Below are 20,639 nucleotides of genomic sequence, written 5' to 3'. Positions count from 1 at the left end.
CGGATGGTTGGGTGATATACAAGTATTACATGGATATGTGTAGTTGTAGTTGGATGGTTGAGGTGATATACAAGTATCACATGGATATGTGTAGTTGTAGTTGGATGGTTGAGGTGATATACAAGTATTACATGGATATGTGTAGTTGTAGTTGGATGGTTGAGGTGATATACAAGTATTACATGGATATGTGTAGTTGTAGTTGGATGGTTGAGGTGATATACAAGTATTACATGGATATGTGTAGTTGTAGTCGGATGGTTGGGTGATATACAAGTATTACATGGATATGTGTAGTTGTAGTTGGATGGTTGAGGTGATATACAAGTATTACATGGATATGTGTAGTTGTAGTTGGATGGTTGAGGTGATATACAAGTATCACATGGATATGTGTAGTTGTAGTTGGATGGTTGAGGTGATATACTAGTATCACATGGATATGTGTAGTTGTAGTCAGATGGTTGAGGTGATATACTAGTATCACATGGATATGTGTAGTTGTAGTCGGATGGTTGGGTGATATACAAGTATTACATGGATATGTGTAGTTGTAGTTGGATGGTTGAGGTGATATACAAGTATCACATGGATATGTGTAGTTGTAGTCAGATGGTTGAGGTGATATACTAGTATCACATGGATATGTGTAGTTGTAGTCAGATGGTTGAGGTGATATACTAGTATCACATGGATATGTGTAGTTGTAGTCGGATGGTTGGGTGATATACAAGTATTACATGGATATGTGTAGTTGTAGTTGGATGGTTGAGGTGATATACAAGTATCACATGGATATGTGTAGTTGTAGTTGGATGGTTGAGGTGATATACTAGTATCACATGGATATGTGTAGTTGTAGTCAGATGGTTGAGGTGATATACTAGTATCACATGGATATGTGTAGTTGTAGTCGGATGGTTGGGTGATATACAAGTATCACATGGATATGTGTAGTTGTAGTTGGATGGTTGGGTGATATACAAGTATCACATGGATATGTGTAGTTGTAGTCAGATGGTTGAGATGATATACAAGTATCACATGGATATGTGTAGTTGTAGTTGGATGGTTGAGGTTATATACTAGTATCACATGGATATGTGTAGTTGTAGTTGGATGGTTGAGGTTATATACTAGTATCACATGGATATGTGCAGTTGTAGTCAGATGGTTGAGGTTATATACTAGTATCACATGGATATGTGTAGTTGTAGTCAGATGGTTGAGGTGATATACTAGTATCACATGGATATGTGTAGTTGTAGTCAGATGGTTGAGGTTATATACTAGTATCACATGGATATGTGTAGTTGTAGTTGGATGGTTGAGGTGATATACTAGTATCACATGGATATGTGTAGTTGTAGTCAGATGGTTGAGGTTATATACTGGTATCACATGGATATGTGTAGTTGTAGTTGGATGGTTGGGTGATATACAAGTATCACATGGATATGTGTAGTTGTAGTCAGATGGTTGAGGTTATATACTAGTATCACATTGATATGTGTAGTATAGTTGGATGGTTGAGGTTATATACTAGCATCACATTGATATGTGTAGTTGTAGTCAGATGGTTGAGGTGATATACTAGTATCACATGGATATGTGTAGTTGTAGTTGGATGGTTGAGGTGATATACTAGTATCACATTGATATGTGTAGTTGTAGTCGGATGGTTGGGTGATCTACTAGTATCACATGGATATGTGTAGTATAGTCAGATGGTTGAGGTTATATACTAGCATCACATTGATATGTGTAGTTGTAGTTGGATGGTTGAGGTGATATACTAGTATCACATTGATATGTGTAGTTGTAGTCAGATGGTTGAGGTGATATACTAGCATCACATTGATATGTGTAGTTGTAGTTGGATGGTTGAGGTGATATACTAGTATCACATGGATATGTGTAGTTGTAGTCAGATGGTTGAGGTGATATACTAGTATCACATGGATATGTGTAGTTGTAGTCAGATGGTTGAGATGATATACTAGTATCACATGGATATGTGTAGTTGTAGTCAGATAGTTGAGGTGATATACTAGTATCACATGGATATGTGTAGTTGTAGTCAGATGGTTGAGGTGATATACTAGCATCACATGGATATGTGTAGTTGTAGTTGGATGGTTGAGGTGATATACTAGTATCACATGGATATGTGTAGTTGTAGTCAGATGGTTGAGGTGATATACTAGTATCACATGGATATGTGTAGTTGTAGTCAGATGGTTGAGGTGATATACTAGTATCACATGGATATGTGTAGTTGTAGTCAGATGGTTGAGATGATATACTAGTATCACATGGATATGTGTAGTTGTAGTCAGATGGTTGAGGTTATATACTAGCATCACATTGATATGTGTAGTTGTAGTCGGATGGTTGAGGTGATATACTAGTATCACATTGATATGTGTAGTGTAGTCAGATGGTTGAGGTGATATACTAGTATCACATGGATATGTGTAGTTGTAGTCAGATGGTTGAGGTGATCTACTAGTATCACATGGATATGTGTAGTTGTAGTCAGATGGTTGAGGTGATCTACTAGTATCACATGGATATGTGTAGTTGTAGTTGGATGGTTGAGGTGATATACTAGTATCACATGGATATGTGTAGTTGTAGTTGGATGGTTGAGGTGATATACTAGTATCACATGGATATGTGTAGTTGTAGTCAGATGGTTGAGGTTATATACTAGCATCACATGGATATGTGTAGTTGTAGTCAGATGGTTGAGGTGATATACTAGTATCACATGGATATGTGTAGTTGTAGTCAGATGGTTGAGGTGATATACTAGTATCACATGGATATGTGTAGTTGTAGTCAGATGGTTGAGGTGATCTACTAGTATCACATGGATATGTGTAGTTGTAGTCAGATGGTTGAGGTGATATACTAGTATCACATGGATATGTGTAGTTGTAGTCAGATGGTTGAGGTGATCTACTAGTATCACATGGATATGTGTAGTTGTAGTCAGATGGTTGAGGTTATATACTAGTATCACATGGATATGTGTAGTTGTAGTCGGATGGTTGAGATCATATACTAGCATCACATGGATATGTGTAGTGTAGTCAGATGGTTGAGATGATATACTAGTATCACATGGATATGTGTAGTTGTAGTCGGATGGTTGAGATCATATACTAGCATCACATGGATATGTGTAGTTGTAGTCGGATAGTTGGGTGATATACTAGTATCACATGGATATGTGTAGTTGTAGTCGGATAGTTGGGTGATATACTAGTATCACATTGATATGTGTAGTTGTAATTGGATGGTTGGGTGATATACTAGTATCACATGGATATGTGTAGTTGTAGTCGGATGGTTGAGATGATATACTAGTATCACATGGATATGTGTAGTTGTAGTCGGATGGTTGAGATCATATACTAGCATCACATGGATATGTGTAGTGTAGTCAGATGGTTGAGATGATATACTAGTATCACATGGATATGTGTAGTTGTAGTCGGATGGTTGAGATCATATACTAGCATCACATGGATATGTGTAGTTGTAGTCGGATAGTTGGGTAATATACTAGTATCACATGGATATGTGTAGTTGTAGTCGGATAGTTGGGTGATATACTAGTATCACATTGATATGTGTAGTTGTAGTTGGATGGTTGGGTGATATACTAGTATCACATGGATATGTGTAGTTGTAGTCGGATGGTTGAGATGATATACTAGTATCACATGGATATGTGTAGTTGTAGTCGGATGGTTGAGATGATATACTGGTATCACATGGATGTATGTAGTTGTAGTCGGATGGTTGGTGATATATATACTAGTATCACATGGATATGTGTAGTTGTAGTCGGATGGTTGAGATCATATACTAGTATCACATGGATATATGTAGTTGTAGTCGGAAGGTTGAGACGATATACTAGTATCACATGGATATGTGTAGTCGTAGTCGGATGGTTGAGGTGATATACTAGTATCACGTGGATATGTGTAGTTGTAGTCGGATGGTTGAGGTGATATACTGGTATCACATGAATATGTGTAGTTGTAGTCGGATGGTTGAGGTGAAATACTAGTATCACGTGGATATGTGTAGTTGTAGTCGGATGGTTGAGGTGATATACTGGTATCACATGAATATGTGTAGTTGTAGTCGAATGGTTGAGGTGATATACTGGTATCACATGAATATGTGTAGTTGTAGTCAGATGGTTGAGGTGATATACTAGTATCACATGGATATGTGTAGTTGTAGTCGGATGGTTGGGTCATATACCAGTATCACATGGATATGTATAGTGTAGTCGGATGGTTGGGTCATATACTATTATCACATGGATATGTATAGTGTAGTCGGATGGTTGGGTCATATACTAGTATCACATGGATATGTGTATTATATGTACATGTCGGATATTTTGTCTTTTACGCCTTGATGAGTCTGTCACAGGGTTCACAAAGAATCACGTGTAACTGCCCCTTAAAAGAAAAATAACATTGCATACTCCGAGGTTAGTATTAAAGCCAATCGGCGAATTTTGCAGGGGCTTATTGCCAGTAGCCCATATTCTCAAAACCGTGGCGAAATGAAACATTAAGCTCAGTGGTTAGTTTACGCATCTTTTAAATGTGTTTTGATTCACAGTGCATTCGGCAATCAACTGCAAGTCAGTTATGTGAATATGAATTGCATTCACTGGCAGCCGTACTAATGAACAAGTTGAAATCGCATTTAACGGTAGAAATATGATAATTCTTATAACATCTACATTTCTATGAAAGGCCTCAGTACTCTATATTGTTTTAATTTGTATGTAGCTGTTGTTGTATTTTCTGATTTAGTAGTAAGTGCAATGTATATTTCATTAAATGAGTGAAACAAAGACGTGGAATTCATCACCTAAACTGAGTATAATAATTTGTCAAAATAGCAATAGAAAATAATATTTCTTTGGCATTACCCAATCTCATTTAATATACTTATTAGACAACAGAAAGACAGACAATATGCAGGGTTACATCCTTAAATGACGATTCACCGTGAATGGAAGGGGTTCACTGCCAAGTTGAAGCTCCTTGTGTTGGAGAGGTATAGGTACATTCTGCGCTACGGAGTTCTCATTTCAAACTGTTTAACCCCTCTTTTCAGTGTAATGTAGAACTATGTCTTATTATGACAACACATCTTCATCAAAATGTCGAAATTTGAATATCCATTTTAGTACAATTTAACCAAAATGGAGCCTGAGTTTTAAGACCTTTTCTAATATAAATAAGAAGTGGAGTTTAGAACACCTATTAAAACATACCATCTTACATATTTCGACATTGATTTTGCAAATAAAACATTCGCTTGAATGGTATCATCACACTGCTGTCATTTGAAATAAAATTTGCACTCTGAGAGAATTTATAAAGCGTTATTAGTGTACTGGAAAATGCCATTCTCTGTAATAGCACGGACTGTGACAAAACGTGAAACCGTGAGTTCTATATAAGTTTGTTGAACGTAAATAATTCCATTACAGCATTAAAACATGAAACTTAGTGCTGATGGTCAATTCAAATAATGGGTCAAATATTTTTTTAGTCTATGAAGACGAATCATGTATATTTTATGTAATAGATTGAGAGTTTCCTGTCACCCAGATTATTTGGAAATCTGTTTTTCAAAGCTAAATTTAGATAGCACCGCAGTTCTATTCAACCCACACATTTATAATTATAAGCAAACGCTGTTTTATTTTAGAATTATCTTGCGAGCATCATTGTTTGTTGTCATCAGAGTACTTCGCTAGGACCTACAGGACTCTATAGTAAACGTGTCGCTCTCCATGACCAACTTCTACAAAGTACCGAAAAATCTAATTGTTGAAAACATCACTACCGGTAAGTTGAAGATTATGAACTGGAACTCGAAGGCCTCAAAACACATTCTGTGCCCAGGAATATAACGGCACACGGCGTTTGAATCAGTCACAGTACCGACCGTTACATCGCGAGTCATCGAATAGTAGCACCGCAAACCAAGGGTCATTCAATAACCAAACACTCCCTTGCTCCCTTGCTCTGCCCGACTGTGTGCGACCCGAGTCCACGTCGCGAGCTCAGTTTCTATTTACGAAATACCAAATATATTGATACTAATGGGCCCGGCAACATTAAATTATAATGTGCCACAACGCCATTGAACAATCAATACGTCACTTCCTGAGTCCTATTCGTGAGGTCGTATCTGTGAGGTTCTATTCGTGAGGTATATAGCGTGCGCATACATCAATTGAATGGATCACCCCTCGTAAAGTGCGCCCTCTATCACCCATTCTTTTTTCTATTAGGTTTACCTAATTTTATTTATTGATTTAGATACTTTAGAAATATTGTAAAATAAAAAAATGTTCACAACTAGTTGAAATAAGAATACATTTTTGACACTATTTGTTAATACCTATTGACTGTCGAATAAGAGGCTGTCGATATAACACTAGTTATTTAAGTAAGATGGCGCCATGCACAGAATTTTAAGCGATTAATTTTCATAAAAAAAGTGGTATATACGTGAAGACAGGTCGTATTTGTTGTTGTATGCAGCATGGGCAGCACCTATAGGGAGGTTATCACTTTACAGTGTGGTCATTATTCGAACTTTATCGGTACCCATTGGTGGAACATTCAGGTTAGTACGTAAACACGATGGTTTGAGGTACTATGTCGTCTGCATTATTGAAATAAATGGGCGTGGTTGGGATTTACGAGTTGTTTGACATAACATGTTATATCCAACAAATCACCTGTATTTGGTCTGATTGACGTTGAACTTATTTCCAATAATAAATACACAATGATAAATGGTACTGGTCGGTTGACCGGCGACTGACTAACTATGCCGACCCTACTTTAGGTCATTTTTTTATTATCCAAGAAACGTTCCGAGCGTCTGTGGGTACAGGTTTTTATTGATCAGGATATCTGGTCAGGATATCTTTCCAACTGTAATCCTGTACGGTGCTATATACATTTATATACAATCATGTACACAGGGCTATCAATGATATTGCTAATGGTTGACATCAACTAGCTGAGTACAGTACTGTACTGTGTATTGACCTTCAAAACATGACATGACTTGGCAATACCTTGGTTCACAGTATAGAGGGACTGTGCTTGGTTGAACACGGAATGAAATGAGAAATATGCTAGTGAACTGTTGCTATCATTCACATATGATACTTTAATAGATAAGACTTCCTTAGAACTACCTCACTCTTAACTACATTGTATAATTTAATTGCCCCTCTTCAGGACATGTATAGTTATTAGAGGGGCATATACAATTACATTCGGGGGGATTCCTTTTAATAGATAACAATAAATAATTTTATTACACTACTAAAAACCTTCAGAGGGTTTTTGTATGGCAAAGAACATAAATACAAAGAAATACAAAAAATTGAAAAGAGATAAAATTAAAAGGGAACATTTAATGGTTGTTCTGTGAATCTGGGGCCTGCACTAGGTCCTATGTGTTACATCTATGTACACAGAAGGATACATAGTTGATCTTATCTAGACATCAATTGCTACAATGTTTGATGCCATTCAATAAAGGATACAAGAAGTAACTATGATGTATAACAGCCACACATCACACTAAGGTATGTTACCTCATTGTATTTCTCAGATAAATCTTCCATACAGTCGATTACATTTGCGATATTTTTATTTCTACAGGAGTCTGCATTTTCTTATGATGCTGTTACACTTCCAAAAGAGATAAATTCTGATATATTTTTTCGAGAAGGACAAACTTTAGCTGTGAGTACATGTATTTAATCAACTATTTACTGGTATCCCTGTCATTCATGTAAATCAATATTTACAGGCTATTTGAGGTTAATTCTGTGGGATTGAGAAAATAATACTTTTTGGAGCAATATAACACTGTATCTCAGCATTGGTTGCAAATGACCTGTTCATCAAATGTACACCTGCATAAGCAAAAAATCTTTAAACTGATCTTAAACAAGTAGACTATTGTGAAAAGTAGAGGTCTGTAGCAGTTGCGAAAAGCACTGTAGGTGTAATTTAAAATATGTATTCAACATTTACAAGCATTTTTGAATAGACAAATTGTCTAGAATATCCATATCCTGGACATCATGATCAGAAATTATTTTCATTCAATATCTTTAATGGTCTTGTGCTTATAAACTGACAAGGTTACAGACAAAGAATGATTGATTTTGTATACCGATGTTATGCTTTGACCTCAGATCTCAAAATAACACAAAGACACAAAATACCATAAGGTCAAGAGATATTATGTGTTATGGATTATTACCACAGAATCCATCACAGTTAAAACAATAGAAACACTTGGGTATCACAGTTACTCATTGGATAAAAATCTGCTAGCACAGCACTGACTCGAAGAAGTATGCAGTTAAAATATTCTTGAAAATCAAGATGTAGATTTTTTATCACAGGGAGACGTTACCTACACTCCTAGGCTGGTTGCTATTGATTTGAAAGGAAGTTTAAACACATTGAGAACTGAAGGTGTACTGTATGATGTCCAATTACATGATGAAGACTTAAAATGGTAAAAAACTAATATGATATATTTATCTGATGTGTTTTTGTTTAAAAATCTTTAGTTCATGTTACAGTTCACAACCCATATACATAAATCTCACAAGATATTTCACTGTGTGATAATTGCTGATATTATATTTTTTCTGGTTACAGTTCACAGCCCATATACATGAATCTCACAAGATATTTCACTGTGTGATAATTGCTGATAAGATATTTTTTCAGGTTACAGTTCACAGCCCATATACATAAATCTCACAAGATATTTCACTGTGTGATAATTGTTGATAATATATTTTTTCAGGTTACAGTTCACAGCCCATATACATGAATCTCACAAGATATTTCACTGTGTGATAATTACTGATATTATATTTTTTCACGTTACAGTTCACAACCCATATACATAAATCTCACAAGATATTTCACTGTGTGATAATTGCTGATATTATATTTTTTCACGTTACAGTTCACAACCCATATACATAAATCTCACAAGATATTTCACTGTGTGATAATTACTGATATTATATTTTTTCATGTTACGTTCACAGCCCATATACATGAATCTCACAAGACATTTCACTGTGTGATAATTGTTGATAATATATTTTTTCATGTTAGGTTCACAGCCCATATACATAAATCTCACAAGATATTTCACTGTGTGATAATTACTGATATTATATTTTTTCATGTTATGTTCACAGCCCATATACATGAATCTCACAAGACATTTCACTGTGTGATAATTACTGATATTATATTTTTTCAGGTTACAGTTCACAGCCCATATACATAAATCTCACAAGATATTTCACTGTGTGATAATTACTGATATTATATTTTTTCAGGTTACATTTCACAGCCCATATACATAAATCTCACAAGATATTTCACTGTGTGATAATTACTGATATTATATTTTTTCATGTTACGTTCACAGCCCATATACATGAATCTCACAAGACATTTCACTGTGTGATAATTACTGATATTGTATTTTTTTCAGGTTACATTTCACAGCCCATATACATCAATCTCACAAGACATTTCACTGTGTGATAATTGCTGATATTATATTTTTTCATGTTACGTTCATAGCCCATATACATGAATCTCACAAGACATTTCACTGTGTGATAATTACTGATATTATATTTTTTCAGGTTACATTTCACAGCCCATATACATGAATCTCACAAGATATTTCACTGTGTGATAATTACTGATATTATATTTTTTCAGGTTACATTTCACAGCCCATATACATAAATCTCACAAGATATTTCACTGTGTGATAATTACTGATATTATATTTTTTCAGGTTACATTTCACAGCCCATATACATGAATCTCACAAGATATTTCACTGTGTGATAATTACTGATATTATATTTTTTCATGTTACGTTCACAGCCCATATACATGAATCTCACAAGACATTTCACTGTGTGATAATTACTGATATTGTATTTTTTTCAGGTTACATTTCACAGCCCATATACATCAATCTCACAAGACATTTCACTGTGTGATAATTGCTGATATTATATTTTTTCATGTTACGTTCATAGCCCATATACATGAATCTCACAAGACATTTCACTGTGTGATAATTACTGATATTATATTTTTTCAGGTTACAGTTAACAGCCCATATACATAAATCTCACAAGATATTTCACTGTGTAATAATTACTGATATTATATTTTTTCACGTTACAGTTCACAACCCATATACATGAATCTCACAAGATATTTCACTGTGTGATAATTTCTGATATTATATTTTTTCAGGTTACAGTTCACAGCCCATATACATGAATCTCACAAGACATTTCACTGTGTGATAATTGCTGATATTATATTTTTTCAGGGCAGCCGATGTAACACTGCATCAAGCTGGATCTGTTCCCAAAAATGAATTTCTGACAGATTTAGAAAAACTTGATGTAAGTATTTGACTGATATTTGATTGTCTACAGACTGAATATACAAGTTTCAAGTTCACAGGATTGTTCATCCCTGGTTACTACATTGAGTAATAGACATGCTTGTATGTGTTGCTCTTGGAATATCTTACAAAAATATGTAATGATACCAAAAGAATATATATTTTGTCCAACTTCATTGTGTGTGTATGAATGTGAAACACATTTTCTATTTTTTCAATGAAAAGTTTATAAACTTGCAGCGGTAACCTGGATACTTACAATAAAGAATCAACATGTTTGAATCTTTTGTAGTGAAATATCAACCTCATACTGCTTATTTCTGCTAACCCGAAGTGAATCTATGTAAATTCAACCCCTTCTCGTTTATTGATAATGAAATTCTTAGAACAATATTAATGAGTATTAGCCTGGGTTAAAAATGTACATTTTTCTGTGTTATTGTAATAACTACTAGCTTGTGATTACTCAATAGAAACTTCATTCTGGTGAACCAGAGGATGTTGAATCACAAGGGTCTCAAGGAAGTGCTGATGCCATGGAAATTGATGATGGAGAAAGAAATTCAAGAGAACCGGTAGATATGACAAAGAAGATTTACAACTTAGATTATCAAATAAATGTATGGTCTGATTACCTTAGACTTCATCTACATCCTAAGACTGTCAGTTTAGTACAGGAATATGAACATCAAAGGTAAGACCAAAATATGAACATTCACTGTCATTATTGGCATTATCAATCTTGTTCGTATTTGTTTATCATGCTCACAGTTCACTCAGGTGAATCTTAACCGTAAAATTCTATATTCTAACTACTGATTGAAATTATTCATAATAGTACCTATCTTGTGGTAGCATAGTAAAAACTGTGGATATCATGATGCTTAGGATGTGGAGAAATTACATGTTAACAAATTCTCTAAATATGCTTAAAATTAAGTACCTAGAGTATACATGTAATTGTTCTTAAGGGAATGAGGACAAACACAATGTACTATCTATTACAGTGAAAGTGAAAATTTCAATGCATTCACATATGGCTCACAAGTGATGAATAGCACCAAGTCAAGTGATGATATCGAAGATAGGATAAGATTCTTTACTGAGGAATCTGATCAACTGCAGGTATTATAGTTCTAATTATTGCTGTAATCATTGGTTTCCTAAATCTTCTGATATTGTATTCATTTATTTCCACTACCCCTGGTACTATCATTTCATATTTGAATCATTTTCATTAATATGACATGTACTTATTTGATAAAGTTAACAACAGAATTTCCTTTACAAAACCATACAGCATCAAATATGATAATTTTAATTAAACTTACTAAATATTTCTCTTTTCACACTACATTTACAAATGTATAAACATGCATGTTGGTGGGTTTTATGACTGTAATTAAATGATTCTTGACTTTAAAAAGTGTGTACCAATTGTGTGTGTGTGCAGGAAGTAGCAATGTAACTGTATTTTAACAACATTGTATCATTTATATTCTCTGTTATTTTAGGGTTTCCAGTTTTCAGTAGATACATTCGATGGCTTCTCTGGTCTAGGATGCAAACTTGTAGAACAATTATCAGATGAATTCAGCAGTAAAAGTATTATCACATTTGCTACTTCTCCCGCTCATTTCCCAAATAGCGTAAGTACAACTGTCAACAATGGTACTTGGGTGACAAATACAATTTTATCCAGAAAATACCACAAACCTTATAGGTTTCACACCACAATTAGAATGTGTAACAAATCATGAGGTCATGTAGTCTTACACGAATGTAATCCACTCTATTTTGAAAACAACTTTTTGTAAGGCATGGCATTATTGCATTTCAAACTGTTCATAACTAACTTAGGGTTGTGAGTCAAAGTTAGTCAAACACCAGCTTGTTTTGAAATGGTGCACTGATTCATTTAATTTAAGCAGTCAACTTTGTGATATTGCTAATACTGGCAGTGTTTTATTACAGACTACGATAGAAGATAGTCAGCGTGTTATCAACAGTGTATTATCATATGATGGACTATGCAACCACAGTTCTCTCTGTCTACCACTATGTGTATCAAGTACTCTATGGAGACAACCTGGACTTGCAACAAACTTTCCTAATCTCATTTATGATGTAAGTACATCACTTTGCTTAACAAGTATGTTACTTAGTTCTGTAGCTGTTTGTGTTATGTTTTGCTATTAACTACATATGGAAGTCAGAGTTTTCTCTATTATGGTTTTCTCAGATTAGGATGCAATCATACATTTTTGAATCTCACAAAATCCCGGGAGTTAGGAGGATGGGGGTATATACAATATAAGTTAGGTTTTATGTGTACATAAGGGCAGGAAAACAAAATCCGACAGAATCCTGTTATACAAGTGGAGTTGGGAGGATTGTTGTAATAATAATAATCTTTATTATTGTTTTATACTTATATAAAGGCCAAAAAACTAAATCAATGTACACATTTACTTTAGTTGTTCTTGAAAATGTAATGTACATGCAAGGATATCTAGACTAATATCAATATGTGTGTTATTACAAATGTTAATTTGTTCCCACAAACAAAAATGTCGACATATATACGGTAACTATAAATGTAATTTTTTGCAGGCTAATTTAAATTATCACAGCAGTGCTATTTTAGCAATGGCACTTGAGACTGCTACCTTGCCGTATAGATTAGAGAATAATTGTATACAAATGAGTACAATAACAGATGCATTATCAACAATGGGACGAAAGGTGAGTCAGTTTCTGTCATCTCATAAATTAAGTGATAGTAATTACAATTACAACATAAAATGTACTGATGATTTATTTCTAATATGATTTCTTCCTTCCTTCAGTTGTCTTCTCTATCAGTTTCCCTGCCTGTACCACTATCCACAGATTCATCATTAGCTGAAATGTTTAAGCATTACACTGACCTCTCTCCATGGCAACCCATTACACCATATTGTAGTCAAGCATCCCCTCAGAATTGTTTTGCACAAACGGTTTCATTAAGAGGGATACCCAAGCAGTTACTTAAAAGGTAAAGATATTTACATATTTGTGGATCTGATTCCTCTCTGTCAACATTTACAAATCCTGAAACAGGATTCTATTGTTATTTATTTTGTTCATTTTGTGAGGGGAATTTCTTTCTTATTGGTCTCAACACATGTTGCTTGTTGTATAATTATTGTGTCAAATTTCACTGAATGTTTACTTTTACATAAAATCCATGAAAATATTAAAATTACATTTGTTGATTTGACAAAACATTGTTTTGATCATCTTTACATGCGGCATATATATTGCATGAATTAACAGGTAGTCACATGAATGACACTCAAAGAGTTAGATATTTGGCACCGGTATATATTTAATTTTCCAGATTAAGAAGACAATATATATATTTTGGTAAAAAGGTAGTACCGTATGTCACTGGAATCACATGTCAATCATATCTGTATTTCTATTACAGTCCCCCAATAGAAGGAGTTGATTTGGACAATCCATTAGAAACATGTAGTAATATGGATGAAATGTTGAGAATGTATTTAACAACAGTCTTCTCTAGAACTTTCAAGTAGGTCTGATTTCATTATAACAAGTGTTGAAAACAGGTACAGCCCACAAACAGCATTCTGCCCACCCCATTTTGAATGTTTCTCTTCTTTGCAGACCCCCTCCATATTTTCTCTACCTTGGAGACTCCAACAGACATTTCCCCTACCTTTGGTTTTGCCCCTGCCCTTGATAAATTTCCTGAAATATTCCATTCCTCATATACCAAATCCCTTACCCTTACTGTTACTATTACAATTATTACACCACTGCCCTCATTAAATGCTAGCAAAGCAGTGAACAGCTGTGTTACCACATGTTTCTCACAGCTCCAGTCACAGCCAAGCATACTGTACTAGTGGTATCAATAGAACTAGATAGAATTCATGAGTAAATAAATAAATACAGGCACACATGTAGTAGTGCTTTTGATTTACTTCAGCATAGCAGGTTTCTGATAATACAGTCAATGATTGTGCAATACGTTCATATACAATCTATGTCTTTGCTTCACAGTGCTGGTGTATGTATTGAACAACCCTGTAAAACTGTAGCGCCATTTCCACTTTTATTTAATTCGAAAGTTACTACAAAGGGCCAAATAGATACTAGAGATAGAGAACCAGCAACAGGTACGTCAAATTAGTTACAAAAACCTCTTTCATTTGATTTGGATCACTTTAAACAAAAGCTCCAGTTGTTATTTGAATTTTGTATGCAATAATGTATTTAAACATCACGTACATGTACACATCTCATAGAACCTTTATGCCATTATCATGAACCACTATTAGAATCTGCTTCTGGTCATGAAGAATCTAGTAAAAAGATACCTACAAAAATGTAAGAGTGAAAAACCCAAACCAGTGCAATGTGAAAAAAAAAAAATCCAAAACTTAACAGGGAATTTATGTACAAAATCATTTTTTTAATCAAGTTCTTCTTTCTATAAATGTTGAGTGGCATCTCTGAACTAAATTTTATTTTGACCTCCATTTTGATTTATATATGCATGGTACTTTTGTGTCATAATTGTTTATACCTCTTGATTTCAGTTGTTGAAAGCATACCAGTGATGACATCAATGCAGTCATCATCCTGCCTTGGAGACTTACTTAGAACTTTACACAAAGAAGGTAGCAAACTTGACATGAAGAAGTTCCATCACTATTTAGATAGCGGTCTAGAACTAGATGACTATAAAGAATCATTAGATAAGTTAAAAGAACTTGCAGAGTGTTATGATATTGCTTAAATCATCAATAATATCATTGTGTAATCTTTGCCTTTGGTGTAAAATTAAAAGTTCATTGGCTATATCTCTTGCATATTTTAAGCTGCCATCCAGGATATCTGTCAATGCTGCGTTCCTGTGACATCATTATCATTCAAAATGACAGCTGGTTTGGTTGTGTAGTCACCATGTCAACATTAAGAATCAATTTGTTATTGACAGATGACTTTAGATCAACGCAGTAAGAATGATATGAACAGAATTGTTTTATCCATTTACATCAAGAAAAAGTTTTTGTCAGTAGAGGAAAGAAGTATTGTTATGAGGTGACAATTGTCATAAATAGAAGCAACTGTATAACCAGCTCAATTGTTTATTGGTCACTACCAATATGTGGTGCACCTCACTAAGGCTGGGCTGGTTTGTGTGGAGCAAAGAAAGAACATTTTGTTCATCAATATTGCTATTAAACGATAAAAAAATTGTATTTCTAAGGATGCAATAAAAATGTTATTGCTAGGAAGCCAAGGGTACCAATATTTAATCTGTTCAAGTCTAGAATGCAGCGATTGAGCCCATATTAGTTTGTTACACAGTAAATATTCAAATAGTGGTAATAATTCTCAGTTCCTTGAATACAAGACGTATGTGTATTTTGAAAGTTTTCTCTGTGTTTTGCGCATTGCATCACAGGAAATGTTGACATTTGCATAACACAATTGAAGAACTGATAGACGTTCTAATAAGTGTGTTGTATCAGGTATCAGGTATTGTATTACTAATATGATTTGGGGTTTAATATATCGGTCAATCAATATCCATACATTTTGATAAGTTGATGTGTTTCAGTGACGTGTAAAAATATACAACACAAGTTTGAATAGAGACTACAAATTAAACACCAAAAATACACAGCACACTGAATGGTAGAACAGACGTTCCATTGCATTTTCTTTTTGCCATTTTTAAAAAATTGTGTGGTTTGTGTGGTGTTAACTCCGGAAGTTCAAATGCTCTGTGGTTAATGTCAAATTGAACAGGCGTGCTGTATTCAAGATAGTGAGAATTTTCTAGTGACAACATAGAATGCCACAGAAGATATACATACATCGAAGGGGAAATGTGTGTTTTTACCCAATGTTTACATTTGAATTTTACTTGAGATGGGCAAAGAAATCAATACATTCGCTGTCATTTTTGAGCTGAAAGCCTACATGTTTAGATCCTAACAAATTATCCATGCTGTGGAAGAAATGTTTTCATCAATACAGGCACTAGAACCTCTTTAATTTCATAAATAGCTTACATTTGTCGTAGCAATTCATTGCCAAGTTGAATGTCAGTCTTGTGTGAGTGTATTGTTCAATATATAGATATACTTGACAATTAATGATAAGACTGAAGCTGTCCTTCAAATCATGTGAGTCCACAGTATGGTAATGTAATCAAATCATGCGACTCAACAGGTCCACAGTATGGTAATGTCATTTAAATCAAGTGACTCGACAGGTCCACAGTATGGTAATGTCATTCAAATCATGTGACTCGACAGGTCCACTGTATAGTAATGCCATTCAAATCATGTGACTCGACAGGTCCACTGTATGGTAATGCCATTCAAATCATGTGACTCGACAGGTCCACTGTATAGTAATGCCATTCAAATCATGAGACTCGACAGGTCCACAGTATGGTAATGCCATTCAAATCATGTGACTCGACAGGTCCACTGTATGGTAATGTGATTTAAATCACATGATTTGACAGGTCCACTGTATGGTAATGCCATTCAAATCAAGTGACTCAACAGGTCCACTGTATGGTAATGCCATTCAAATCATGCGACTCGGCAGGTCCACTGTATAGTAATGCCATTCAAATCATGCGACTTGACAGGTCCACTGTATGGTAATGCCATTCAAATCATGCGACTTGACAGGTCCACTGTATGGTAATGCCATTCAAATCATGTGAATCAACAGGTCCACTGTATAGTAATGTCATTCAAATCATGTGACTCGACAGGTCCACTGTATGGTAATGCCATTCAAATCATGTGACTCGACAGGTCCACTGTATAGTAATGCCATTCAAATCATGTGACTCGACAGGTCCACAGTATGGTAACGCCATTCAAATCATGTGACTCAACAGGTCCACTGTATGGTAATGTGATTTAAATCACATGATTTGACAGGTCCACTGTATGGTAATGCCATTCAAATCATGTGACTCAACAGGTCCACTGTATGGTAATGTGATTTAAATCACATGATTTGACAGGTCCACTGTATGGTAATGCCATTCAAATCAAGTGACTCAACAGGTCCACTGTATGGTAATGCCATTCAAATCATGCGACTCGGCAGGTCCACTGTATAGTAATGCCATTCAAATCATGCGACTTGACAGGTCCACTGTATGGTAATGCCATTCAAATCATGCGACTTGACAGGTCCACTGTATGGTAATGCCATTCAAATCATGTGAATCAACAGGTCCACTGTATAGTAATGTCATTCAAATCATGTGACTCGACAGGTCCACTGTATGGTAATGCCATTCAAATCATGTGACTCGACAGGTCCACTGTATAGTAATGCCATTCAAATCATGTGACTCGACAGGTCCACAGTATGGTAACGCCATTCAAATCATGTGACTCAACAGGTCCACTGTATGGTAATGTGATTTAAATCACATGATTTGACAGGTCCACTGTATGGTAATGCCATTCAAATCAAGTGACTCAACAGGTCCACTGTATGGTAATGCCATTCAAATCATGCGACTCGGCAGGTCCACTGTATAGTAATGCCATTCAAATCATGCGACTCGGCAGGTCCACTGTATAGTAATGCCATTCAAATCATGCGACTTGACAGGTCCACTGTATGGTAATGCCATTCAAATCATGCGACTTGACAGGTCCACTGTATGGTAATGCCATTCAAATCATGTGACTCAACAGGTCCACTGTATAGTAATGTCATTCAAATCATGTGACTCAACAGGTCCACTGTATGGTAATGTATGGTAATGCCATTTAAATCATGTGACTCAACAGGTCCACAGTATGGTAATGCCATTCAAATCATGTGACTCGACAGGTCCACTGCATAGTAATGCCCTTCAAATCATGCGACTCGACAGGTCCACTGCATGGTAATGCCCTTCAAATCATGCGACTCAACAGGTCCACAGTATGGTAATGCCATTCAAATCATGCGACTCAACAGGTCCACAGTATGGTAATGCCATTCAAATCATGTGACTCAACAGGTCCACTGTATGGTGATGCCATTCAAATCATGCGACTCAACAGGTCCACAGTATGGTAATGCCATTCAAATCATGTGACTCGACAGGTCCACAGTATGGTAATGCCATTCAAATCATGCGACTCAACAGGTCCACAGTATGGTAATGCCATTCAAATCATGTGACTCAACAGGTCCACTGTATGGTAATGCCATTCAAATCATGTGACTCAACAGGTCCACTGTATGGTGATGCCATTCAAATCATGTGACTCAACAGGTCCACTGTATGGTGATACCATTCAAATCATGTGACTCAACAGGTCCACTGTATGGTGATGCCATTCAAATCATGTGACTCAACAGGTCCACAGTATGGTAATGCCATTCAAATCATGTGACTCAACAGGTCCACTGTATAGTAATGCCCTTCAAATCATGTGACTCAACAGGTCCACAGTATGGTAATGCCATTCAAATCATGTGACTCAACAGGTCCACTGTATGGTAATGCCATTCAAATCATGCGACTCAACAGGTCCACTGTATGGTGATGCCATTCAAATCATGTGACTCAACAGGTCCACTGTATAGTAATGCCATTCATTAACTATTTGTCATGAACCTATTATAGGGTTCTTCAAGAGGCAGGTCACAATGACTTAACTACGTGTATATTTTAATCTCACAATGGAAGTGCAATGTACTGTATGTGTAACAAGTTCTAATTCAAGTATACAACTTTCCGATTGTTATTTATTGTGTACAGTGATAATTTTAAAGAATGTAGTATTGTCCACTGCTGTAACATTTTTTGACTTTTGTAAGCTTCTTTACAAATAAAAACAGTACAACAGAATTTGATGATTATTTATTCTCTTTGTGAAGACAATTACAATATTGATCAAATAAAGTGAAGAAGACTTGAAAATAATGCAGTATTCATTTGATGAACTTGATGGCAAGATTGATAATGGGTGTTGTATGAAAATAAAATACTTAACTGTAACGTTATTTTAGCCAAATTGTGTTACCAGTTTCTAAACACAGCACTGTCATTTAAAAATATTTTTGTTAGAATTTGTTTCACTTTATATGGCAAATGAATAAAATGAATATTTAGTGTTCTTTAAAATATTACCATGCAAATAACCCATGGGATGGCACACAAAGACGTATAGATCTCTTAAAATGTATTTGTGTTTAAGGAACTATTGTGATATTTAATGGCATGATTTGTATGAAATGTTTGAGTATGTGCATTAATAAGGAAATATCCATTCAAAACCTGATTAAAATTATTTGAATTTTGACATATTTCCTTGAATCTGCACATACATAACCTGTCGACTAAGGACATTTTATTGAAAGCAACCTGGGTAATGAAGCCATAAAGTAAATAAATATGTTTATGATATAGTGAAATTACAACAAAATATCTAAACAAGAGGAAAATTTCCAATTTATACCCTTTTTCCTGCCAGATTTATTCCCTATAACATTGTTGTTAGAATGTTTGAAGTGTGTGACATGATTATAATGCAGAATATGACTGAAGTTATAGAGCGGTAAAACAGTTGAAGAATTCGTTTATTACACATATATGAATAATAATTGTTGGCAGAATTTAAACACTATTTAAAAAAAAAAATATTACTACTTTATTTATTGAACCATTTAGTAATTGCTCCCAGTGCAGCATCTAGAGTTCTCAGAGCAGGATGGGTACCTCTATATAGAAGCAGCAAGGAACCAGCCTCACTTTCATAACCAGCTTCCTGAAGCTGATTTGCTAATTGTTCAACATATGACCGAGTAATTTCATCCTGATTGGTTTGCAGATATTCAAATAAGGCAGGATAATATGGAGTGTTCACAATTTTAGCACCAATTTTCTTTTCCAATACCAACTGAAATAACTCATCATCATAACTCTTTGGTCCAAACTGCAAAAATTAAAAGAAAAGAAAATATTGACTCTAATATGCAAAGCAGCTAATTAATATGCAAAATAATTCAAAAATCCT

The 20,639-nt window shown here is 35.0% G+C and overlaps 2 protein-coding genes across 2 annotated transcripts in view; one reads left to right on the top strand and one right to left on the bottom strand.

The window, feature by feature from the left end:
• The first annotated feature begins 6,513 nt into the window (after positions 1-6,513).
• Positions 6,514-19,546, top strand: LOC102802781 (protein misato homolog 1-like). The gene is made up of 13 exons (XM_085507247.1): positions 6,514-6,687; positions 7,743-7,826; positions 8,498-8,613; positions 10,486-10,561; positions 11,037-11,257; positions 11,571-11,688; positions 12,078-12,212; positions 12,538-12,690; positions 13,177-13,308; positions 13,413-13,600; positions 14,036-14,140; positions 14,635-14,750; positions 15,174-19,546. Exons 1-13 carry the CDS (start codon positions 6,604-6,606, stop codon positions 15,371-15,373), a joined length of 1,728 nt encoding a protein of 575 aa, XP_085363373.1. The 5' UTR covers positions 6,514-6,603; the 3' UTR covers positions 15,374-19,546.
• Positions 19,468-20,639, bottom strand: part of LOC102802894 (NBAS subunit of NRZ tethering complex-like) — a 74,709-nt gene continuing 73,537 nt past the window's right edge. The window contains exon 57 of the mRNA XM_085507417.1: positions 19,468-20,558. Within this exon, the coding sequence (XP_085363543.1) occupies positions 20,274-20,558 (285 nt within the window). The 3' untranslated portion in view covers positions 19,468-20,273. The remainder of the gene's footprint in view (positions 20,559-20,639) is intronic.

The sequence above is a fragment of the Saccoglossus kowalevskii genome, chromosome 13 (assembly GCF_978046115.1).
Source record: "Saccoglossus kowalevskii chromosome 13, keSacKowa6.1, whole genome shotgun sequence".
NCBI lineage: Eukaryota > Metazoa > Hemichordata > Enteropneusta > Harrimaniidae > Saccoglossus > Saccoglossus kowalevskii.
Note: the sequence above shows the minus strand (reverse complement) of the source record. Positions and strands in the feature narration are given on the sequence as shown.

Coding starts and splice junctions, on each gene's coding strand:
- LOC102802781 (XM_085507247.1), top strand. CDS start 6,604: ATGGGCAGCACCTATAGGGAGGTTATCACTTTACAGTGTGGTCATTAT. Junction 10,562..11,036: donor CAGATTTAGAAAAACTTGAT/GTAAGTATTTGA, acceptor ATTACTCAATAG/AAACTTCATTCTGGTGAACC. Junction 11,689..12,077: donor AGGAATCTGATCAACTGCAG/GTATTATAGTTC, acceptor CTGTTATTTTAG/GGTTTCCAGTTTTCAGTAGA.